The sequence below is a fragment of the Rhinoderma darwinii genome, chromosome 11 (genome assembly GCF_050947455.1).
Source record: "Rhinoderma darwinii isolate aRhiDar2 chromosome 11, aRhiDar2.hap1, whole genome shotgun sequence".
NCBI classification, from domain to species: domain Eukaryota; kingdom Metazoa; phylum Chordata; class Amphibia; order Anura; family Rhinodermatidae; genus Rhinoderma; species Rhinoderma darwinii.
This window is the reverse complement of record NC_134697.1, coordinates 49,583,530-49,609,088: the sequence shown is the minus strand read 5'-3', so window position 1 is coordinate 49,609,088 and position 25,559 is coordinate 49,583,530. Positions and strand designations below refer to the sequence as shown.

At 41.3% G+C, this 25,559-nt stretch overlaps 1 protein-coding gene across 1 annotated transcript in view; it reads right to left on the bottom strand.

Annotated features, from left to right (window-relative positions):
• Positions 1 to 25,559, bottom strand: part of TNKS2 (tankyrase 2) — a 53,481-nt gene that overhangs the window by 4,676 nt on the left and 23,246 nt on the right. The window contains exons 10-26 of the mRNA XM_075841410.1: positions 22,275 to 22,366; positions 22,108 to 22,186; positions 21,700 to 21,871; positions 21,484 to 21,563; positions 20,504 to 20,649; positions 19,778 to 19,943; positions 10,062 to 10,281; positions 9,688 to 9,797; positions 8,692 to 8,880; positions 7,895 to 8,144; positions 6,502 to 6,587; positions 5,809 to 5,929; positions 4,797 to 4,894; positions 4,243 to 4,317; positions 4,056 to 4,161; positions 1,995 to 2,181; positions 433 to 589 (exon numbers count right to left, since the gene is read on the bottom strand). Coding sequence (XP_075697525.1) covers positions 433 to 589; positions 1,995 to 2,181; positions 4,056 to 4,161; positions 4,243 to 4,317; positions 4,797 to 4,894; positions 5,809 to 5,929; positions 6,502 to 6,587; positions 7,895 to 8,144; positions 8,692 to 8,880; positions 9,688 to 9,797; positions 10,062 to 10,281; positions 19,778 to 19,943; positions 20,504 to 20,649; positions 21,484 to 21,563; positions 21,700 to 21,871; positions 22,108 to 22,186; positions 22,275 to 22,366 — 2,334 coding nt within the window. The remainder of the gene's footprint in view (positions 1 to 432; positions 590 to 1,994; positions 2,182 to 4,055; positions 4,162 to 4,242; positions 4,318 to 4,796; positions 4,895 to 5,808; positions 5,930 to 6,501; positions 6,588 to 7,894; positions 8,145 to 8,691; positions 8,881 to 9,687; positions 9,798 to 10,061; positions 10,282 to 19,777; positions 19,944 to 20,503; positions 20,650 to 21,483; positions 21,564 to 21,699; positions 21,872 to 22,107; positions 22,187 to 22,274; positions 22,367 to 25,559) is intronic.

Here is a 25,559-nt window from a genome sequence, read left to right as displayed (position 1 = left end):
ATTAGAGTGTCACCATGAGACGACAATCTTCAACTTTTACCTAATATTCAAATTTTCTGAGAATACATTTGGGGTTTTCATTAACGGTTACCATAATCATCATTAGAAGAAAAAAAAATGCTTGAAATAGATCACTCTATGTAATGAATCTATATAATATAGGAGTTTCCCTTTTTGAATTGAATTACTGAAATAAAATTAACTTTTTGATGATATTCTGATTCATTGAGAAGGACTAGTATATAGCACTTTATAATTCATGTGTATAAAATATAACCACAAGTATTGACAGTAGTCCTGTGTGGTAATTTATTACCGCTATCGTCTTGTTCACTACAAAACATTATAGTCACTATAAATTCCCATCCCAAAAGACTCCACAGTTACCATATAACAGCAAAATATGGCTTGAAGCACACAATAAGTAATTACCTGTTCTCCCCTATAGATTACGTACTCCGAGAGCGCAAGCCCATTAACACTAGGACGGCCAGTGACTGAGTGATGACCAGGAGGAGAATGAGCCATCTTCATCGCACTGAACTGAAGGAAAGATTTCCCCAACGTCACTCGACAAAACAGCAGCTGTCTGTATAGGAGGAAAAAAAAATCGGAGGTTACACCTACAGGTTTCATTTTTGTACATTTTCACCTCTTGCATGATGGGTATTAGCAGATACGGAGTGTACAAGAGGAAATATGAACGTGAAGGTGCTTTTTCACACAATTTAAAAAAAGTGTTTCCCTACAGTAACATTTATGGTGCCATGTCCTTCATTTGCAGAGGAGAGGTGACTGCAAAGACACATTCATTCATTCAATTGTATTACATGGGACATACAGAAACGGGACAGTGCGCCCACCCAACTCTTATTTTATTCTTGTGGAGAGTTATTTCCATTACAATACTTCAGGGGTGCACAGCCTTTTCTGGTCTGATGGCCCCATTGTCAGACTGTACAACACCCATGGGCCACAATAAAACTTTATGGAGTATTCCCATCTAAAACCTTTATGGCACATCAACAGTAAATGCCAGAAACGTCTGACAAGTGAAGGTTCCATCTTTGGGACTCCCACCCATCTGAAGAACATGGGAACGACGGAGCATTTCACGACTCCCATAACCTACAATGGAGAGAGCAGCATGGATGCGTCCATTGTGTCTTTTCCTCTCTGGACATGCCAAACAGGGGATCGGGGGACACACATTCTCCTCTGCATATGCCATAAATATCTCAGACGGGAATACCTCTTTAAAGGATTACTCTGGGTAAAGCGGACAGGGCTGCGCATGAGACAGGGATTCAAAGAGCACCAAAGAGAGAATACCAGTTATGCTAAATCAGCCTGCCATCTAGTGGTCGAAGCAGTCATAGCACATTATGAGAGCATTTGAATGATCAACTTCTAGACCCCCTACACACGTATATTTTGTTGCAGATTTTGTGCTTGCTGCAGAAACTACCCCATTTGGATGAATGAAATGATTTTCAGTCACAAAAATTTCTGCAACAAAATCTGCAGCGTGTGCATTGGGCTTTTCTGATTATAAACTTAGTGGTATTATGGTCAAAAACATTTAGCACCTACCCTCTGCATAGGCGATAAATGTCAGATGGGTGGGGGTCCGACCACTAGGACCCCCACTGATCTTTGGAATAATAATCTCTCAGCTGCACAGCCTGGCAAGGAATGTTTGAATGGAGGGGCGTGCTTGACTGCCACTCAATTCAAACTTTATGGGACCGATGGAAACAGCCAAGTGCGGTCACAGCGGTCAGACCACCACTTAATCTAATCTCATATCCAGTGGATAGGCGACTAATATTTTTGACCGCAATACCCCTTAACTAATGAATAAAACATAATATAGAACTTAAAATTCCTTCCTGTGAAGTCAAAAGGGAAACGGTTCTGGTTTTCTTGTGGATTTGCAACAGAGATCTTATTATTGCACTAACTATATAAATGGCTACAGTACGTGCACTCACCTATGGCAAACATAACAAGAACGGTCTTTATGAATTGGGCATCCTGTGCCTCCACCAATGCCATAAACATACTGGTTGCTTTTTGATGAGTTTTCAGCAAAGTAAATACCGGCTCCAAACATGCCACCAATGTAAGCATGCCTTTCATCAAACCCCTTGTGAATAATGGCATTTACAAATGGAGAACCTGTAAAAGATTAGGCACATCGTAAATAATCCATGTTGTAACCTATGCATATACATTTAGACCATTCTTAATGTGGTTCTTCCATCTGCACCATCTCTCCTCATAACAAACCCCCTTCAACTATCACCGGATCATCATGGCTCCCTGGTGAGACCGGAGTGGAAAACCATGTAATAAACGGTCTAGTGGAGTCTGCCAGAGTGAGAGTTGCTCTTTGAGACCCCCTCTGTGTCGTTAATTTGTCATAATGGGGCACAGTGAAGGGGATTACAAGATGGGATGCTGCTTTTAATAATCTTGAAACTGTTAACACCTAGGGTTGCATGATACATTGAAATATCGATTCTGTGCACCCTCAAACGGTTCAATACCGTTAATTCCTGTATTTCGATACGAAGTTGTACGGCCGCACAGCTTTGTATTGTAACACATGAATTTAGTCAGTGCGGGGCTGCAGTTGCCATTGCCCCAATCCTGACAAGTATGCACGGGGTCAGTATGTTTTGATGTGGCAGGCGCTGCACTAATGAGCGCTGGTACCGGAGACAGAACATAGTGGGCGCACTGCAAAACAGCCCCATGTTCTGTCTTCAGTGATGGCGCCACCGATTAGTGCAGCGCCGGTCGCATCACTCCATGGGGCAATGGCTGTGTTACAGTCTGACCTCTCCGCTATTCCCTTGAATGCTGCGATCAAAGCTGACTGCAGCATTCAAAAAGGGAAAATGAGAAGGAGGATGCCCCTTGGATCGCGTCACAGGGAATCCCTGTGACGCCAATGAGGGAAATACCATATATGGGCAGACAGCTTACGGTCCATCGAAGGACCCCAGGGCTGTCTTACCATGTTTCCTGTTGTTAGGGCATACTTAGGTATGTCCTAACAACTGCCTGTGTACTAGCTGTACAACGGCTAATGTACCGGCATACAGATATATGCTGGTACATTAAAGTTTAAAAATAATAAAATAAAAGCAATGTTAAACTAAAAACAAAAAAACACAACATTTTTTGCAATAAACATTAAAATAAATCTCAATACATAAAATATACACATCCGGTATTGTTGCGACCGTAATAACAAATTTATAGCGTCATTTATGCTGTTTACGCTTATTATGAAATAAAATAAAAACTGCTTTCACTTATTGTGAGGCACGAGGGATTATGAATTTTAAACCTCCATGTGCCTCACATTAATACTAATTAACCCAATCATGTACCTCACACATTAACCTAATGTTGTCCATTATGCTTGAGGAACATGATGGGGTTAATTACTATTAATGTGAGGCACAAGGAGGTTCAAAATTCATCACACCACGCGCCTCACATCAGAAAACGGAAGAACTTTATTATTATTATTGTTGTTGGCAAAGTATCGTTTAGGTAACGAGAATCGCAATACTACACAAAGTATCGGTATCGTGACAACCCTACACACACCTAAAATCAGTTACTGATCAATCACTCAAGTCAGTACCAGCAATAGTGCTGGTATTGAATGTCTGCCACCTGGAAGTCTAACACCGATGGTACGGAGGACAAACTGAAGAAATGTATCAATGGCTGCAAATATTAGCAGAGTGTTCACAAATAAATGGATTGTAAGTGCTGCGTACAAGTGTTTGGAACTCATTAATCTAGAGAACATACAGCCAATAATTAGTAATCCTCTTATTAACTGCATGTAATTAAAAAAAAATGTTTTAAAAACGCAGCAAAACATGGAAATATGTAACAATCTGACTGCATAGTTCACTAGAGGTTGCCAGGTCAGCAGATCTAGAGGGAAATCTATCTACCTTTTAATATGGTCCTCATATCCCCCCCAGATATACCTTACACTAGATGAGAACATGCCCGATGCTTACCGTGAAATAGCATTCTTTCATTAGCGTGATTATGGTTTTCCTCTGTAACTTCTTTTCTCCGGTGAGTGTATCTTTCCCACAGCTTTTTATTGCATACCTTCTGAATCTAGGGAATGACAGTTACAATGACGTTTTACTGATCCAGGTCTACATCACGCACAAAATGACTCAAGACGCATTACCTTACCTTTAAGATATTATATCTGTTAAAAACCCCACCGGCATGCCCCCCGTCTCGATGTTCTTGAACGGTGCTCTGCATCTAGATTTCAAAGCAAAAATAAATAAAATCACAAGTTGCACTAGAAATCCTAGTCACATGTTGGAACAGAAAGCCTCAGGGTTTAGGGCATGCTGTATTTTTGCGGTGTGGCAAATAAAGTACATGTACCAGCATGTGTGTTTTGGCAGCATTTTTGATTGGGAGCAAACTTTAATAAATAATGTGCTCGCTATTTACAAGTGTGGCCCAAACACTGGCAGCAGGCAACGTTCTTGTGGAGCTATGAATGTGCCACAGATAGACACACACCACCAATATGGCTGCTGCTTCCCAGCACCAGTGCAAGGATCTCTTTGCATATAAGAATTTTATTTTCATTTTGAAGGGTCCACTGTGGATATAGCAGGTGACTTCACATAACCCTTCTGGGTTTTTTTTTCCTTGTAAGTAAATCTTCATAGATTATAAATGAATAGGAAGGCATGAGAGAATCAAAAAGCAAAAGAAAAACAATTTACCTCTTCATTCACAGAAAGAAACTCTTTATCATCTGGAGTGAGGTCGATTAATATAGTCCCACTGTTAGCGTTGTTCAGTGTCAAGTACGAATTCAAGCCTAGAAGGTAAAATCGAGCTTATAAATCCTTGGACGTGAAAGACTTTTGCTGATAGAAAGTAGAAAGCTTTCTCCCCAGTACTCTCCTGCTCTGCAACCATCTAGTTGTTCAAGATGACACCGTATGATACTGCAAAATTATTATATGGCTCAACTGTAGTCTGTATCTGCAGTATTCAGTACAAATATTGACCTTGGCATCCGCTCATCCCGCACAGTCATTAGAACTAATTGCAAGCAGAATTTACCATGACTTTAAAAAAAAAGGGTTATCCACGGACCTTAAAAAAAATAAAAAATAAAAAAAATCAACAAAACCTGCAAACACCGCATGGCTACTTGCACTTTGACAAGCCCAAAACAACCTGACTTAATGCCAGAGCGGCTTGTCATCTTCCGGTAATGAGGCAGGACTTGCAGCTTCAGTGTAAAACTAAAAGTCCCGGCATCCCTTTCTTTCCTCTATCCTCACCCACATTGTGAATGTGCATGGTAGTGTCCTGCCGAGAGAGCAGAAGCGGTCATGTGATTTGATGGCGTGGGCAACACGGAGACCCCTCTCATCACGTGGGCCTGTGCAGACGCGTCATCGCGGCTGAAGGAACTACAGGACTTCCTGGAACACATGACTGTTCTCAATCAGCGAATGGACGCATTTCAATAAGTATATTAGTAAGTTACTCGATTACTCAATATAGATTGATTAGCATAGAATTTTAGGCCGCTGGATAACCCCTTTAAACCTGTAAAGCACATTCTCCACCACCACAATTAAATCAACAATAAACATATTGAACCCGTTTTCTTCCCAAAGGTCAGACTTTGATGACAACTGAAATGTTAAAGCGCAACTTTGCATTAGTCCATATTAGTCTAAACTTTTCACTTGACACAAAAATAAATAAAAATGTTACCTTGTTGACCTGATATAAGCCTCTCCACACCCTTTATGATTTTATGTCTATGCCCATAAGCGTTAATTCCGATTTCCTTGAATTCTTGGTGTCCCATTTCAATTAAGACGTCCAGTGTTATCTGTAAATAGACCATACAAAGAATTTATAACCTGTATGAAGGGAAGAGTGAATTGAAATGGCATATTTTTCTGATACCAGTAAAGAGATGAGTGGAATAAATGTGTGAGATCTACTAATCCAGGGGAAGCAGCCAGGTTCGCTGTATCGGTGCTATACACTAGCGGTTCTGGATGCATAGTAGGCCACTGGGAGCATGATTGCACTATTTCATGCCTCTGCCGATCTCGGAAAAACGAGTATTCATTTCCTGGTCGTGTGGATAGGTGATAGAAGTGAGCATGTAAATACCTTCTGCACTAAAGGGGTTTTACCATCTTGGACATCTATGGAATATCCACAGGAGATGTCATAGATGTCCAATGGATGAGAGTCCCACCTCTTCGGACCACCTCCGCTCCGGTCCCTAGAAAATTCCCTAATTTGATTCCATTTATAACAACTACTGCCTATAATTAAGTGTCGGTCTCAATGCAACGGTGGGGTCTTTTCTATCTATGACTGGCTGTATAATAGGCTCATTTACTGTAGAACTTGTATGGTAACAACAATGTTTTCTGCTTTATAACTTACCAGCTCTCTTTCAAAGATGTCAATTAAGTGTTCAAGTCCAAGGTTCCTTAAAAACTGACTGATACTAAGATCAACTCCAGCCACTTCTAAAGAGAGAAATGCAATACATATATCAGTATCTTGGCAATGGAGTCTAAACCAGTCAATGAACAGTTTTTAGGTAAAACGACTAAACGGTGGTAGTAATTAACTATTTCAAACAGATAAATATGTGAAGCAAACTAAAGAAATGTCATGTGTAGTATATAGACTACCGGTCAAAAAAGTTTTAGAACACCTCCATTTTCCCAGTTATTTTTTACATTAACACAGTTCTAGTACAGCAAATAACCTGAAATGGTTCGAAAGTAAGTTACACAAAAATATGCATTTTTAACCTCAAAACGCAATAATGCACACGACCATGGAGCTAGTCCGTAATTACAAACCCATTCATTTCTATGGCCGACGGACACCGTCTCGTATATTTGCTGCAGAAAAGCTCCACAAAAGTTAGAACATGTCCTATTTATTTTATTGCTATGGACCCACAAATGCGGGTGGCTGTTCGCGGCCGTCAGTACCCGTAATCACAGAATTTCCGGTCGTGGGGCTTCAGGGTGCGAGACACCAACGATCAAACATGGAGGAGGAAGTGTGATGGTCTGGGGCTCTTTTGCTGGATCCAGTTACTGGCACACGGGACAAAAAGGGCTACCACAGCATTTTGACGCGCCATGCAATACCCTCTGGTGTACACCTACTTGGTCAGGGGTTCAGACTACAGCAAGACAATGATCCAAAACATACTTCTAGGTTATGTCAGAACTACCTAAGAAGAAGCTTTTGACTGTTCAAACAAAGTTAATTCACTATTTTTAATTATCTTAACTTGTTTATTTCTTCTATGCTTTCATTTCAAAGTACATTTGAGACATTAAACTGTGTAAATATCAATAAAAACTGGAATAATTGAGGTTCTAAAACGTTTGACCGGTAGCGTACATTATGTAAAGGATTATCAACTAAAGTAAATAAAAAGGTTAAAGCTGTTTTTCAGTCAATCAATTGATGGCCTATCCCCAGGATAGGCCATGAATATCTGATCAGTGGGACTCAACTGTCGTCACCCCCGCCGATCAGCAGTATTGAAGGGTTCTCTGTGCTTGAAAGACTCTGACCCCCACTGTTTATATATTGATGGTCTATCCTGAGAAAAGGCCATCAATTTCTCATGACTGGACAACCCCTTTAGACTTAAAAGCATACTTTCCATATGCCGTTTACTTCTATTTGTTGTGTATTCCTAGTAAGAGACTGCAAAATTCCTCTTGTCTTTTTTAACTTCTGTAGTGGAAACGCTAACAGGTGTGGCTATTCTACATTCACCAACATTGTTCACACAGCCATTTACCTTCTTTTTTCTCTAAACCGTCAGCTCCCTCAGCAACGTTACTGTTTCCAGATGGTGCATCAGTGAAGCTGGCAGCCAAGTTGTCAAAGCTGCTGGCAGCAGAGAGGGTTGGCGGACTAGAGGGCACAGATGACAAAACTCCCACTGATGGGTTTGTGGGCTGGGAAACACTGATAACTTGAGGTTTATAAAATGTTGGTAGAGCAGTTGAGGGCATAGCTGCGGCAAGGAGGGCCCGTACATCATCAGCCTGGTTAATGAAAGAATTACAAAATTCAATGTAAATTCAGCTTCCTGGGTTTAAAAGCACACAAGCCGGATGTTAGCCTGTCCTGTTGTAACTTAATTCAGAGTTGATCGGTAAATAGTTAAGGGGTAATGAGCAACATCTTAGGCCCCATGCACATGTCCGTATTTTTCATCTGTAATTACAGACCCATTCCTTTCCGCATTTTTACGGATGGGAGTCCGTGCCGTAGAAATGATAGATGTTCTTTTTTTGTCTGTAATTACGGCACGGACTCCCCATAGAAGTCTAAGGGCGCTTCCGTAATTACGGATGCATTTCTAATGTTACATATTATTTGTGGTTTTCTTCTTTTTGCAGATCCGTAAATATGGATGCATTACGGACTGTATTTACAGACACCGTTCCCCGTATGCAGATTATTTACGGATGACTATAAATGACTATGGATCAGTATTTTCGGATGGATAAAATCTGTCGTGTGCATGGGGCCTTAATGCAAGGATAGACAGAAAGAAATAGCTGTACTTGTTATTTATAAAACACTTACTGCAACCAAGTCTAATGAGGCTTGTCCCTCTTGATTTTTCAAAGTTGGATCTGCCCCATGTGCCAACAGTAGAGCACACAGCTGAGTTCTTCCTTTCTGAGCAGCTTCATGCAGTGGTGTGAAAGCCCACTTGTCAGTGGCATTAACACATGCATTGTATTTTATAAGTAAAGCGGCAAGGTCCACATGCTGCAAACAACAACATCTTGACTGGTTAGTAACACAAAATTTATATATAATGCACAGTATGAACGATTAATACATGTAGAATCAGATCAATAAACTGTATGAAACTAGAAACCCTTTCATTCAGACATTCACTATATGTTGACACCTAATAGGCAAAGTGATCAGCTAATCACTGCGGGTCTGGCTCCTGTATTTGCTCTTAGTATCGGGGGCAGCTGCAGCTGGCCACACATTTATGAATTTCTAACCTCAAACGCAATAATGCACACGACCATAGATTTAGTGCAGGCCATTTATTTTATAAGCCATCTAATATATGGATGGACTGGGTCCACCAGAGAGGGAGACACTCTTACATAGAAGCGCTCTCCTTTAGCCCATGCAAGTCTATGGAGAGGGGAGGGGGAGAAGAAAAAAAAAGAAAAAAAACACAGACGTGCCGTAGCTTCCGGGTAAGTTATGTCTCACCCCAGTGTTGGATTCTCAGCTACACTGCTCATTTACGGCTTTATGATCTCCTCCAAGCTGCTGCTGCTTCTATATACACGCGATAGAAATAGGAGAGCAGGATTCTCCTCTTCTATATGCGTGTGCAGTGAATAGAAGATATGATAGCAGTTAGGCTCCGCCCACTAACTCAGACAACGGAGAATTAGAGATAGAGCCAACAGAGGGGAGAACTGCTAAATAATGCCACATACAAGTCATATAATGGCCAGAAATATCGTTATTCCTCATGTACACACACGACAGCTTATTCGGAAAAGACACCTGAATAGTTACGTACGCTTTAAAATCACAACATACCCCATAAGATGCTGCATTATGCAATGGGATTAGTCCCCCTTTATCTTGTGCATTTACATCAGCGCCATAATGTAGCAAGAATTCTGCAACTTCTAGGTTATTGTAGCCAGCTGGTAAAGACAAATACAGACAAGAATTTCATAATTAGAGACAAGAAAATTGGTGGTACCTTAATTAAATGCTGCTTAAACATGTACAGAAATTAGGTCAAAGTGAAGGATATAAATTTAGATACTGCACATATGGAGGCGAATTCTGGGGGACAACAGAACTACTGTCTTATGCCCATGGGCAGAAAAAAAAGGAGCTCACCAAGAAGCAGTCACACAGCAACTTAAAAAATAGGATATGCTTTACAAATAATAAATACTGACCAGCTAAATGTAACGGAGTAGAATGCCTGCCTTGAGTATCCCTGCAATTGACATTTTCCAGTGTGCACAGTTTCTTAACTCGAGCAACACAGCCTCTTTTAGCAGCATCTAATAAGGCAATATCTCCACGAAGAAGATCTTGAATGTCTGTATCTCCATCCTTTACCAGATCCAACGGAGTATTACCATCTCTGTTCTTCTTTGTTGAATCCGCTCCATGCTATTTATATGAGAGCAGAAAGAACATTTTAGAAGTCTAAAGTAGTGTTTTGCTTTCTCACTACATCATGTTGAAAAATGATGTGGACACAACTTGCAAATAAATCCACTCTATACGTAATTAACTAAATATGTACAGGGGAACAATCTCTTTACTTCTGAGAATAGATGGTATGTAGATCCTTCGAGGCTATGGACACCTTTGACATGGAAAAATCAGCACAGCTTCATTCCTGTACTGATATCTCTCTACACTGATAACCCTTGTGATTCCGGGTGTTCTTTTCTCCTTATGTTCACTCTAATACACCCTGATCTGGCATGTAAAACCTTCTCCCCCTAAACGCTGCTATCTCTAACACGGAGGGAAACAAGGGGGGAGAACAGAGAGAGAAGATAATGTCAACTGCCGACAGGAGCAGTGTTCTGTCGATCTGCTAAGGGGGAGAGCAGAGGTCAGCCCCTGTCATGAGCAGTGCTCTCTTTCATTTACATCTGAATTTGCAGCACAATTAAAATAGGTGAAGGAGTTACACAGACTCTACGCAGCAACATGGTAGGACATTTCTAAAAAGGTTATTTAGAAAGTTGCATTTAGTAAGCAATTGAACAATAAGGCCCCATGCACACGAACGTGCTTTTGCGGCTGCAATTCCCCCGAAAATCCACGGGAGAATGGCGGCCCGATTCATTCCTATGGGGCCATGCACACGACCGTGGTTTTCACGGTCCGTGCACGGCCCCGGAGCCCAGACCGCAGAAAGAACGGGCAAGCCATATTACGGCCGTGTTCTGCGGTCTGGGCTCATTGAAAAGAACGGCTGTGCAATCACGGCTGTGCACATGGCTATGGTCGTGTGCAGGAGGCCTAAAAAAAAAAAAAGAATTAAAAAAAATTGTATATATATATATATATATATATATATATATATATATATATATATATATATATATATTTCAGTGCAAAAGGTCTCCATGACCTTTAAGCAGTTCATGACCACCCATAGGCGTTTTAACGGCGGTCTCTAACGGGCATTATTCTGAGGCATTAGCCTTTTTATGGCGCTGCATCTGAATAAAGTATGCTCTCAGCCACCGGAGGGCTTGGAGCAGACCTGTTCGACCCCTCAGATGCGGCGGTCAATAGCGGCAGTGGTTTTAGAGGCAGAGGGCTCCCGCTCTTTCCCCATCGGTGTCTATGGAAACTGGGGGCCCAACAAACGCCCCCAGGTCTGCCTCCAGTAAAGGGAATCGATCGGCTTTATGCTGGGAACCGCAGGGGGGAATACTGTGAAAAATCTCCTGAGAAAGGAAATGAAATGGATTGTCACCTTAGACACATTGTCCCCAAGGGGTTTGAACGAAATTATTCTGTTTAGGACTAATACTGTTTTTTAATTTGTTGCTAGTGTCGAAATAACGGATTTCTGTAGAAAGCGAATACCGAAAAGGTCTGAGCTATATGGAACAGTGCCTATGATCATATATGCTGGAGGATATGAAGTTACGAACAAAATGCATGGCTGTATAGAATATATATGAGTTGTATATGTATGTCGTTTTTTGTATGTATAAGCGGTCATACGAGTAATGGATTTGTATATGTATGTCCCTACCCTCCTTTTTTATATAATTGTATGTGTGTATAGAGATTTTTTCAGATTATGGGTAGTTTATGCGCGTATATACATTTGAGCGCTCTTTTACTGGGCATAAATGTATATCTATTTATATAATTGTTTGTGGCTGTATGTGTACTATTCTGTTCACTTTTAGTGTTATATTTTGATATTTAACTATATATCCTTATACATATGTATATTTATTGAAATCACTATGGGTTTTTGCTATTATGTATTTATTTATGTGTTTATTTTATGGAATGAAAATGTCTTATAATTTATTGTAAATATTATGTACGTATAATTCGGTGTGTATGAACTAGTTTTTCACCTTATTTTTGGATCCAGGATGCTCATTTGGGTCGGAGCCCGTGATTTCAGGTCGGGTTTCCGATTGAGATCATCCACGAACCCATTAACCTATAAATGTGCACTTTATATTTATTAATTACATTAGGGTCTGGTCCGGTTTGGCCCTCTTAATTTACATATTTATTTATTTTTTTTAACACATATGGTTTTTACATTCAGAATTGGTATAATTTTATTTAATCAATGAATTTTTTCTATTTGGACTAGCTGGTGGTATAGTGTTTGTCCTATTTTGTATTATATAATAATCTTTTATGGAACTTTAATATATGGATGGTATTTAAGTATTTATATAGTCATGCATTTGACATTAATCTATTTATTTAATGAATGATTTATTTCTGCCATTTTTGTTATACTCATATAAGGACATTCTGATATAATCAGGTCTATTTCATGTGTACGTACATGGATTTTTTTTGCTTTTTAGAGACTGGTACCGTGTTTCCCCGAAAGTAAGACAGTGTCTTACTTTCTTTTTATCCCCAAAAGCCCCACTATGTCTTACTTTCGGGGTATGTCTTATATTGGAAAAAAATTGTCGAATTTTTTGTTTTAACCATAAAATTAACATTTATTAACAACCTGAACAGTATTGTATTCACCACAAAACAGTTTTATAAAAGGAAGTGCCAAGAATGTCTTGTTACAACATTGCATAACATGTAAAACAATGAAAAACGGTAAGAACGAACAGTGGAATACTGGAAGATAAAACAGATTTATTCCATGACAACCATGTCATCATCCTCAGGAATATCATCATAAACATCCACACTCTTAGGTTCCTGTGGATTGCGGGGGGAGGTTTCTTTGGAGTAGGGACGTGCCCGAGTAAATTTGCATAGGCGCGTCCTAAGCCATCAAACAGCTCATGTGGGCACAGCAAAGTGCAAACCTGTACCTATACCTGTATCTAACCCAGTGTGATACAGTACCACCTGCTGTATTTAATCCAGTGTTACACCTGCTGATACCCACTGGGTTACATACAGCAGATGATACCCCAGTATGCCAGTGTGTATGTTTTACTGATGTATGATTAATACTGTGTGCATTACCGTATTTTAAGCAGGAGGCGGCATTGACAAGTGCAGGGGACGGCGCGGTGACGTATGGAGAGGGGGGCGGCGCGGAAGTGGGCAGGAGGCGGCAATACCCCCGTGTTTCCCCGAAAGTAAGACATATGTCTCACTTTCGGGGTACGGCTTATATTAGCCGACCCCCCTGAAACCCCCGATACGTCTTACAATCGGGGGTGTCTTACTATCGGGGAAACACGGTACTATAAATGACACTTTTCCCCTATTGATAGTACGCTTCGTGTTTCACTTACTGGGTACTAGATGGGTGCGCGTGCGGGTCGCGTGATCTCCTGTGCGTCAGACCGGAAGTTGTCTCTAGGTCTGAGAAAGAGTCCTGGTTTCCAGGTACAACTTCCGGCCGTGACGCGGATGGTCTGACGCATGGAGATGGGCGTGATCTGCCATGCGCCGGCAAACATCACCTCATTTGGAGGTGTACTTAAGAGGGGAAACACTAAGCATACTTCATCTCCTGACGAAGGAAGCGAAACGTGCGTCGAGATGGTCCTCGGATCGGAGTGTGCTCTTTTCACCATGTCTACCGTAGGTAAATGAACAGCCCATTGATATATTGATGTCATCTTTCATACTTATTGAGTTATATGATAGTATTTTGCAGTTTAAAGTTGATCATTCTAGATACCTGATCTTCTGGTTTAACTCTATCACACCATTACATTGGTGCAATACTGTTAAATTTCATGGCTATTACCATGGGACTTGGTGAACATTCCCATCCGGGGTGTTTTTAATTTTTTGTGTTTTAAACGTATGTTTTTTTGTGGGTAATTTTTCCCGTATCGGATAATAAAGATTTATACATTTTATTATTCTTGTTGTCTACTTGATGTTATTTATACATCAGGTATATTTTTGGATTTTTTCTGCCTCCAGTAAATGCCTGCAAGGCCATGCCAGAGTCTGCTTACACTGACAGGAAATAATACACTGCAACACAGAAGTATTGCAGTATATTATAAAAGCGATCAAATGATCACAGTGTAGCCCCCAAGTGGAACAAAAAAAAAAAAAAAAAAGCTTTATAATAACCCCCCTTGCGGTACAAACTAGGAGAACTAGAACGAGTGCAATCCAAGGAAGAACGTCTGGGGGCCTGAATGGATTGTGGTGCCTGAGAGAGGTCAGACAATTGAGACTAATTGCTGAGGAAGGCGTTGTAAGGCATCCATGGTGGCCGGAGAGGCGCGGGCGAGATTATCAACCGTCTGGGTGAGGGAAGCCGCCCATTGGGGGGTAATATGCTCACTAACCATGGGAGCTGGGAAATCCGGTGGTGGTTTAGATGGAGGGCACTGAACACAGACTGGGTCAGCCTGCCCAAATGGAAACTTGTCAGTCGTCTTCAGGCACAGCCTGTCACCCCTTAGGAAATCACACACATGAGGATGCCGGGCAGCCACACTACAACTGCCAGTGCTGTAATAATAGGGGACTGGGTGACCAAGGCAGGAAACATCCACCAGATAGTGGGGCATCCACGGATATGGGAAGAACATCCACCAAAATAGTGTGACTTCCTTCCGCCCAGCGCCCTCAGGGGAGTAACCAAGTGGAACACACGAGGAACTCACCCTGCACCTGAAAAATTTTTAAAAAAAATCTAGCTTAATTCCCTGAAGTGCAGGACAGGTCTGCCTCCTACGGACAACTAGGCTAAAAACTGGAGTCGAGTGCTCAGAAGAGGGTATAGCCCACTGGGGAGAGCCACACTATGTTTACCTAGTGACTGCGGCCTATACCCATTGCACTGTGTCTCCCAGTGAATACTAATGAGAAATTATACATTTCAGAACTGTAAATATCTGAAAACTGGGTATGCAGAGATTGTAGTTAACCATACGTTCGAGGAAAAGCTATAGGGCGACTTAAAAATCTCTGAAAATAGAGAATAGTGGGCTTCATTTATCAACACTGTCTAAAAGAAAAAAAAATGGCATCGTTATCCAAAGCAAACAATCAGAGCTCAGCTTTAATATCTTAAAGGGGTTTTCCAGAAGTAAAAAATTACTTTTAATCAAACTAAACAATAAAAAACATTTAACTTTGTAATGTACTTACGTTTGATTAGCTGGCTGTATCGTCGTATCCCCTCTTCCGTCGCGTGACCGCTTGTCCATGTAAAATTTGCACTTCCTGTGCATACCCGTCCATTCGCGCCTAACTTCCGGTTTGCGGTTTTCACAGTGTACGGTTACGTCATAACTGTACCACGTGTTTTCCCCATCTGCTTAGAGCATGCGTGGTCTTCAGCAGCAGTTTCATTGCGCATGCGCAAGTTTTAGTATGTGGTATCGGTGTGCACTGTGACGGCCGTGTCTACTGTAGCTCGCTCTCTCCTTCTCCTCCTCACAGTCCGAAGCGCATGTGAGGAGGAGGAGGGTGTTTATTTGGTCACTGTAGGAGCGTAATCCCCAAGCCCGGGTTTGGGGATTCCGCTCCAGGAGAAGTCACAGACTTCACTGTGTCCATATATGGACACAGTGACTTCTGAAGCGGAATCACCGGCGAATTGGCCGGGGATTCCGCTCCAGGAAAAGTCACTGACTTCACTGTGTCCATATATGGACAGTGACGTCAGTGACTTCTGAAGCGGAATCCCCGCCGATGTGGCCGGGGATTCCGCTCCAGGAGAAGTCACTGACTTCACTGTGACCATATATGACAGTGACGTCAGTGACTTCTGAAGCGGAATCCCCGGCAATGTAGCCGGGGATTCCGTTCCAGGAGAAGTACCTCACTTCACTGTTCATATATGGACAGTGAAGTGAGGGATTTCTCCAGAGCCGTCCCCTACAGGAAAGTAGGGGGGGTGGCATTGCCTACAGTGGGGGCTATGTGGCATTACCTACAGGGGGGGCTATGTGGCATTACCTACAGGGGGGGCTATGTGGCATTACCTACAGGTGGGGCTATGTGGCATTACCTACAGGTGGGGCTATGTGGCATTACTTACAGGGGGCTGTGTGGCATTACTTACAGGGGGCTGTGTGGCACTGCCTAGAAGGGGGATGTGTGGCATTGCCTACAGGGGGCAGTGTGTGGCAGGAAATTGACAAATGAAATTCATCCGTTTTTAAAACGGACAAGGAAAAAAATGGGTACAAAACGGGTTAAAAGCGAAAGCATGGCCCGGAACCGAACAGATGCAAACCGGCCGAGAAAACTGACCAAAACCGCCGTTTTTTATAGGCCGACACTCAGACCCTCTCGTGTGAATAGAGCCTAAAGGTAGTTGATGACGCGCCGTGTCTTTACACAGTCGAAAGTGCTGTCTTAGCAAAGACACGGAGCGTCATCAATCACAGAACACGCCCCCTCCTCTGACAATCTCGTCGTCCACACCTTCTCATCCTTCTTCACACTTGTAGTTCCCGCACTGTGTGTGTATATATATATCCATATAAATCTATAATTTTGTGTGTGTGTGTATATATATATAATTTGTATGTGTGTGTATATATATATATATATATATATATATATATAATTTGTATGTGTGTGTATATATATATATATATATATATATATATATATATACACACACACACACACACACACACACACACATATATATATATATATATATATACACACGCACATACACAAAATTTGATATGTAAAAATATATATAAATAGTGAGACACACTAAGGCCTCATGCACACGACCGTAGCCATGTGCACGGCCGTGATCTTTGGGTCGACCTGATCTTTGGGTCGACGTGACACTCCCAAAGATCACCCGCAAATTCGCGGGCCGTGCACATGGCCGCGTCCATTATTTTCTATGAGCCTGGACCGCAGAACACGGCCGTAATAAGACATGTCTTTCCGCGGTCCAGGGTCTTGGGCCATGCACAGACCTTGGAAACCACGGTCTTTTGCATGGGCCCATAGAAGTGAATGGGGCCGCAATTCTCTCGTGGATTTTCGGGGGAATTGCGCCCACAAAAGCACGTTAGTGTGTATGGGGCCTTACATACATTTATAGTAAATGATGTAAAAAAAAAAAGAAACGTTTTACCATTGTTTGGAGTAGTGTTTGGTGTTGGCTTCACTGTAAGGCCCTGTTCACACAGTTATTTGCAGGCAGAAAATTCTGCCTCAAAATTTCGCTTGAATTTTCAGGCAGATTTTGATCTGCCTCCACGCCGTTTGCCACGATTTTCGCCCGGGGGCATTGAGCGCAACGGGCAAAAACGCTGCGAAAAACGCTTTCTATGTCTCCCATAGATGTCAGAGGGAGGTCAGAGGAGTAAACGCCCGAAGATAGGGCATGTCGCTTCTTTTTCCCTCAATGGCCGCGGGCAAAAAACGTGGCAAACGGCGTGCAGGCAGGTCAAAATCTGCCTCCAAATTCAAGACAGAATCTTGATGCAGAATTTTCTGCCAGCAAAAAAACCTCAGTGTGAACAGGGCCTAATACAGGATCTATTGGAATAGATCCGGCAGCAGGTGAGGTAAATGTGCTGACTGGATTGTGTGTACCAAGATGTCTGACTTAGGTGGAGTGGGCAAACTTAGGGCATGTTCACACGGCCTATTTTCGTCCGTTTTTCGGGCCGTAAACTCCCGAAAAACTACCGAAAAATCCAAAGCAGAACGCCTCCAAACATCTGCCCATTGATTTCAATGGGAAAACGGCGTTCTGTTCCGAGGGAGCGTTTTTTGATGTGTTTTTTACACATAAAAAAACGACCGCGAAAAGGAAGTGCAGGAAACCTCTTGAGACGTTTTCCATAGACTGTAGTGAAAAAAGCTCCAAAAACGGGCGTAAAAAAAAACGCAGCGAAAATCGCGATTTGCACAAAAAACTTCTGAAAATCAGGAGCCGTTTTCTCTTGAAAACGGCTCCGTATTTTGAGACGTCTTTGCCTGTGAACATACCCTGACATTTATCAGGTTGTGGAAGGGGCGGGGGAGGGAGATGGCTGCCTGTACTTAGATCAAGGATAGATGGAGGCACAAAGGATAATGATGATTATTACTGTGTTAGGGCTTATTCAGACGAACGTGTAATACGTCCGTGCAACGCGTGTGATTTTCACGCGCCTCGCACGGACCTATATTAGTCTATGGGGCCGTGCAGACTGTCAGTGAGTTTCATGCAGCATGTGTCCGCTGCGTAAAACTCACGACATGTCCGATATTTGTGTGTTCGCGTATCACGCACCCATTGAAGTCAATGGGTGCGTGAAAATCAATCGCAGCACACGGAAGCACTTCCGTGGTATGCGCGTGATTCGCGCAACAGCAGTAAAAAGTATGAATGAAAACAGAAAAGCACCACGTGCTTTTCTGTTTACAAACATATAAAACAGTGTCATAATGATGGCGGCTGCACGAAAATCACACAGCCAAGCATCATACACGGCTGACACACGGAACGGTTATGTACCTTTTGAGCATGTGTTTTTTGCGCAAGCAAAAGGCACACGCTGGTGTAATCCGGCCTCAGACAGTGTGCAGGGAGGGAGGAGCGTCTGCCTGTAATCTGTAATTAGAGCAGGGAAGCTACTGTAGCTACTTACCTGCGAACGCCGATGCTGCTGCAGAATCAACTGTAGCCTCTGGTGCCGATGTGTCCTCGCTCGTCTGACACGATGCAGGACCTGTGAGTGACGTCACAGCGTGATCTGGCAGAAGCTGGGCGTTCTGAAGAGAAGTGGATGATACTTCTCATCAGAACGCCCAGCTAGTAAAAGTATTAAAAACGCCCCGATGTACGCACATAATACACGCCCACTTGGACTTTTACTTTTAAACACGCCCACTTGGACTTTTTCAAGCCTCATTTGCATAACTACAAAAATGGTCATAACTTGGCCAAAAATGCTCGTTTTTTAAAAATAAAAACGTTACTGTAATCTACATTGCAGCGCCGATCTGCTGCAATAGCAGATAGGGGTTGCAAAATCTGGTGACAGAGCCTCTTTAAAATCAAGCTATACTTCAGAATGTTAACTTGAACCATTAGATAGACTCAGTGTGTACATAAGTCAATATGTAATGCAGTAGCTTGAACTACAAATATGTTCTATACAGTCAAGAGTTTCTTTCTGCTGATGAATGAGTGTAGAAGATCTGTGCCAAGCAGAATCTTAGACAAGTTAGATTATGTAATGAATAAGATCTGCAAAAAATCACCAGAATTTATTTTTTTCAAATACATTTTAATTTGGAACTCTTAAATATGTAACTAAACGTTCAAAAAACGTCTGATGTCATAGTGACACGTTAACGTTTTGATCGTTGGGGGTCCGAGCAATGAGACCCCCACCGATCTTTAAAACAAAGAAGCAGAAGTGCTCAGGTGAATGGTGAGCCGCTTTGTTTGATAGGCTAAAAAACAAAAACAAAAAAAGCAATCTTGACATCATATAGTTTTGCACCGTCATACCTGAAGCAGTAGCTTGCAAATCTCATATTTCCCTTTTGCTGCAGCCTCATGTAAAGGTGTAAATTTCCACAAATCTGCAACATTAACAACTGCTCCATGTTTAACAAGCAGCTCTGCTACCTCATAGTGTCCATATGAACAGGCATTGTGCAATGGTACTAAGCCCCTGAAAGAAGAAAAACTAAAAATTACACAAATTGGGGTGTTGGGAGGGGGGACGACAACTTCAAAAGAAAACATTTATGCCAGCTGGGAGATTTTTTTTTCTGCTGCAGGTGTTATACTTTGGTTGCGCATACGGCACTACTAAGCATCCATGACATATGGTTTATATATAGTGTTAGCATATATAATCTGCTATGGGCCCATACTGTACCTCTGAATGGGACTCTGGATTTTTACTTGCCATGCTCCATCACATGCCATATTTGCAGTGCATCTAGGGCATCTCACTAAGGCAATATAAGTGGCATTTGGAGTGCCGATGTGTATGCAACAAGTTAAAGGTTTGTTTTACAGGAAGAACCAAATTTAGAAAAAATTGCTGTTTAATGTCTAAAATACAAGCAACCATAGACTAAATACAAAGAGCACATCTGAAACCAACATAAAAAATGTTTCTCAATGTAAAAGTGTAAAGAAACAAAACAAAATGGGGACAACTCTGTCCAAATGTGATGCACATGATTGTGGGTGCCATCCTTGATAAGCCTGGTAACCGCTTACCCTTTATCTTTTGCATGGACGTCAGCACCGTGTTGCAGCAGGTACTCCACTACAGCCACTCGATTATATCCTGCAGCAAAATGAAGGGGCGTAGACTGACGCCCTTCTACATCTCTGCAGTTAAGCATATGTGCGTTACAGAGTTTCTAGAAGAGAGAAAAAGGCAATTTTTACATAAAACCCTGACACAGAAATAACTGAACAGTAAATCGCCTGTATCAAATAAAGATATTTACAATATCATTAGATCAAGTCCAAAGGAAGCTGTTCTTTACCATTAAAGAGGACCTGTTACTACATCATGTAAGTTGAACGGTTTGATGAGCTGAATAGCTCTGTCTCGTTGATTCCAGCGCTATTTTTCCCCGACCTACCATTCCAGAGATATGACCCACTGTCGCAAACACGACCCCCTCTATGCTAATTTGCTGTAGTTAGCCAACAGGGGGTGAACTACCCTCAAAGCTGCGTCGCACTGACTGGTCAGTCGGCAAACTACAACAAATCAGCATATTGGGAGTCAACACAACAGTGGGCCATATATCTGAAATGGGTGGGTACAGAAAAAACAAAAACAGCTCTCGAATCAGGGAGGCCGCGCAATTCAGGTCAGATATCCAGTTCAACTCATGTGACAGTGACAAGTCCTGTTAAAAAAGTTATAGCAATTTAGTGGACTAAATTAACTTCAACCCAATACATTTTTTACAAGACAACTGATAATGTTCAAAAAATAATTATCCCCTTTTGCTTATATAGCAGCAACATATTTTGCATCACTGTACATGAGTTATCACTCACATCAGACCCTTGTCCGCAAAGCAACACTGCAAACCACTAAGTAAACCTTTACAAAGTATAAAATAAGTGTTACTTTAGTATGTACGAAATGTATCCCAATAGACATGTGGTTCAATCTAACGCTCCAGAGCTCACAACACAGGTAATATTCTACAGAGGAGACACGCACAACCACTCACTTTTACTATTTCTAGATCTCCGGCTTTTGCCGCTTCCAGCAGCTGTCGATCTATATCGGTATTATTGAACGATAAGCCTTCTGGTAACAAAATAAAAAATAATGAATGCAAAGCACTTGCTAAAAAAGCCTTATTTGAAAGTATTACAAAACAAAGCGAATAACATATAAAAAACAAAACAAAAAAAAGTTTATGGTAAAAGCATGAAATCAGTACCTTGTAAGAGTTGTTGCACACTCTCATTCCCCATTTGAAGGGCATTAAAACCCTGTAGTGATAGAATTGCTGGGTCACATCCTGAGTTCAAGAGAATTCGGCAGGTTTGCAAATGGCCACAATGGGCAGCACGATGGAGGCATGTCTGCCCCAAGTTGTCCAACGCATTCATCTATCCATAGGAGAAAAAAAAACAAAACACATACACCGTTAAATGTTAATAGCAATCACTAGATAAAAGTTTATGAAGAAAACTATAGACATGTATAATGTTAAGTATTGCACATTTCTTTGGCGATCACGGGAAGCAAATATCACTCGCTCCTTGTGCCATGGCGGCTCGGTGAATCCTCACTACTGTGTGGCATTTAATCATTATAGACAATCTTTACAGCAGACAACTCCTACCTTTGCCTCGTGTTTCAGCAATACTTCTACAACATCATTGTGGCCCTTCTCTGCTGCAACGTGGAGCGGGGTTAAAAAGCTTTTGTGGGCAAAAGAAAAAAAGATTGGATTTTTAAAACTACTTTAGATTGAGTGAATATAGAAATCTTGAATAGAACAAGACTTACTCTTTGGTTTTCTCATTCACATTCGCCCCTTTCCTAAGAAGCAGGTCACATGCTTGTTTCCTCTTCGGGTATGGAGATGTTGCAGCAAAATGCTATAAAACATAGAATACATAAAAATATAAATACTTACAGAAAAACAGCAATTCAATAGTGTCCTGCCAGTAGTCGCTTGAAGAGTAAAATTCCTTTAATCCGGCATCAAATAATCTAGAAACTCCGATAATCTCTCACTTGTCTCCATCACACGACACAATAAAATATATCCATAAAACAGATACAAAACTGTTTTTAACTGTATACCAATCGAGTGCTTAAAAAAATAATATATAATAATAATTAATAATAATATATTTTAAACACAACAAGGGAGTTTGTGCCTTAAAGAGGCTCTGTCACCAGATTTTGCAACCCCTATCTGCTATTGCAGCAGATCGGCGCTGCAATGTAGATTACAGTAACGTTTTTATTTTTAAAAAATGAGCATTTTTGGCCAAGTTATGACCATTTTTGTAGTTATGCTTCCGGACTTGTGCACTTGGACCAGCGGCAGCAGACGGAGCGGACGGAGCCGCGGCGGCAGGAGCAGGTAAGAGATTTCAATGTATGTTCGTGTTTGTGTGTGTTTACTACTGTATGTAAACCTACTACACTGTGTGTTAGCTCAAAAAATGGCGACACACAGTGTAGGAGGTTACACCGTTCAAACCCCTCGTTTATCCCGGCACTAGCCAGGATAAAGGAGGGGGGGATGCTGAGCGCTCACTAGAGCGAGGGCTTTTTACCCAATTTTGCAATGCTGCAATTTTGGGAATAGCTCCATCTAGTGACCAGAAATGGGAAATTTTATAAATTAGAATTAATTTATAATATTTCCTGACTCGTGAAAAAAATAAAAAAAATGTGAACAATGTTTAATCACCCACACACTAAATGTTTAATTTAAAAAAAAACAACATGTTTTTCTGGCAACACATTGCCTTTAAGGCTCAGAGCCCATTTTTCAGATCTGACATATTTCACTTTATGTGGAAATAACTTCGGAATGCTTAAACCTATCCAAGCGATTCGGAGATTGTTTTCTCGTGAGACATTGGGCTTTATGTTAGTGGTAAAATTTGGTCGATATATTCAGTGTTTATTGGTGAAAAATAGCAAAATTTTGTGAAAATTTGAAAAATAGCATTTTTCTGAATTGAAACGCATCTGCTTGTAAGACAAAGGGTTATACTACACAAAATAGTTACAAGTTCACATTTGCCATGTCTACTATAGGTTGGCATAATTTTTTTGAACATTATTTTATTTTTCTAGGGCGTTACAAGGCTTAGAACATAAGCAGCAACTCATATTTTGAATAAAATCTCAAAAGCCTTTTTTTTTTTTTTTAGGCACCAGTTCTGAAGCTGCTTTGAGGGGCCTATATATTAGGAACCCCTATTAAACACCCCATTTTAGAAACTAGACCCCTCAAAGTATTCAAAACCGCATTTAGAAAGTTGATTAACCCTTTAGGTGTTTCACAGGAATTTAAAGCCAAGTAGAGGTGGTTTACAAATTTATTTTTTTTGTCAGAAAATGCTTTTTATTAAAAACATTTCTGTAAAATAGGTTTTACCAGAGAAACGCAACTCAATACTTATTGCCCAGATTATTAAGTTTTGAGAAATATCCCACATGCGGCCCTAGTGCGCTAATGGACTGAAGCACTGGCCTCCGAATCAAAGGACCACCTAGTGGATTTTGAGGCCTCCTTTTAATTAGGCACCATCTCCGGTTTGAAGAGGTCTTGCGGTGTCAAAACAGTGGAAACCCTCCAAAAGTGACCCCATTTGGCAAACTACACTACTCAAGGAACTTATCGAGGGGTATAGTGGGCATTTAGATCCCACTGTTTTTTTGCTGCATTTTGTGGAATTAGGCTGTGCGATTGAAAATCACATTTTCCAATAAAAGGTAAGAAATTTTTAATTTTGACAAGGAATAAAGGACAAAAAGCTCCCCAACAATTGTAAGGCAATTTCTCCCGATTACGGCAATACCCCATATGTGGCCATAAACTGCTGGTTGGACAAAGAGCAGGGCTCAGAAAGGCAGGAGAGCTATTTGGCATGTAGATTTTGCTGGATTGGTTTTGTGGACGCCATGTTGCATTTGCAGAGCTTCTGAGGTACCAACCAGTACAGAGGAAACCCCTTAAAAGTGACCCCATTTTGGAAACTAGACCCCTTGAGGAATTCATGGGGTGAATGCAACTTTTTGATCAGCTTTTATTCTATTTTTAAGTGGCGTGGTGACTAAAAAACAGCAATTCTACTATTGTTTTTTATTCTATTTTTTTTTTTTACTGCGTGCACCGTGCGCTATAAATGACATTCACTTTATTCTGCGGGGCGATACGATTATGGTGATACCAGATGTTTATAGTTTTTTTTTATGTCTTATGGCGTTTGCACAATAATTTTTTTTTATAAGAAATCATTTACTTTTTGTGTTACCTTATTCTAAGAGCCAGAACTTTTTTTTATTTTTCCATCAAGAAAGCCGTGCGAGGACTTTTTCATCTCTTTTTATTCCATTTTTGGAAGGTAAAGTGACCAAACAATTGTGATTCGGTTATGGTTTATTATTATTTTCTTCTATGGCGTTCACCACGCGGGATAGATAAAATACTTTTGTAGTTCAGGCCGATACGGACGCGGCGATACCAATTATGTATAGTTTATTTATTTTTATTAATAATAAAAGACTGATCAGGGAAAAAGGGGGATTTTTATTTTGAAAACTTTTTTGTTATATTTACACAACTTTTTTTAAACTTTATTCATTTATCCCACTAGGGGACATGAGGGCAGGAGGCCCTGATCGCTATTCTAATACACTGCACTACATGCGTAGTGCAGTGTATTAGAACGGTCAGCTACTCACTGACAGCAAGCATAGTGGGTCCTGACTTTCAGGACCCACTAGGCTTCCGTAGATGGCCGTCAGCGATCATGTAGTCGATGGTGGTTTAACCCCTAAGAAGCCGCGATATTGAAAGCAGCTTCTAAGGGGTTAATCAACGGGGACAGAAGTTGTCACAGCTCCTGTGTCAGGAGGATGGCCAAAATGGCCATTCCTCCTGCGACGTGCTATTCCGTCACTGAGCGCGAACGATGCACTTACCATGACGGAATAGTATGTAGTGGAGCTCAAAGTGGTTAAAATATACCAGCTGAATGTGTTTACTGGTGGGGGAAGATGGTGAGGGAGGTGTCCCCACCCCTCTTTCACCTGAACATAACT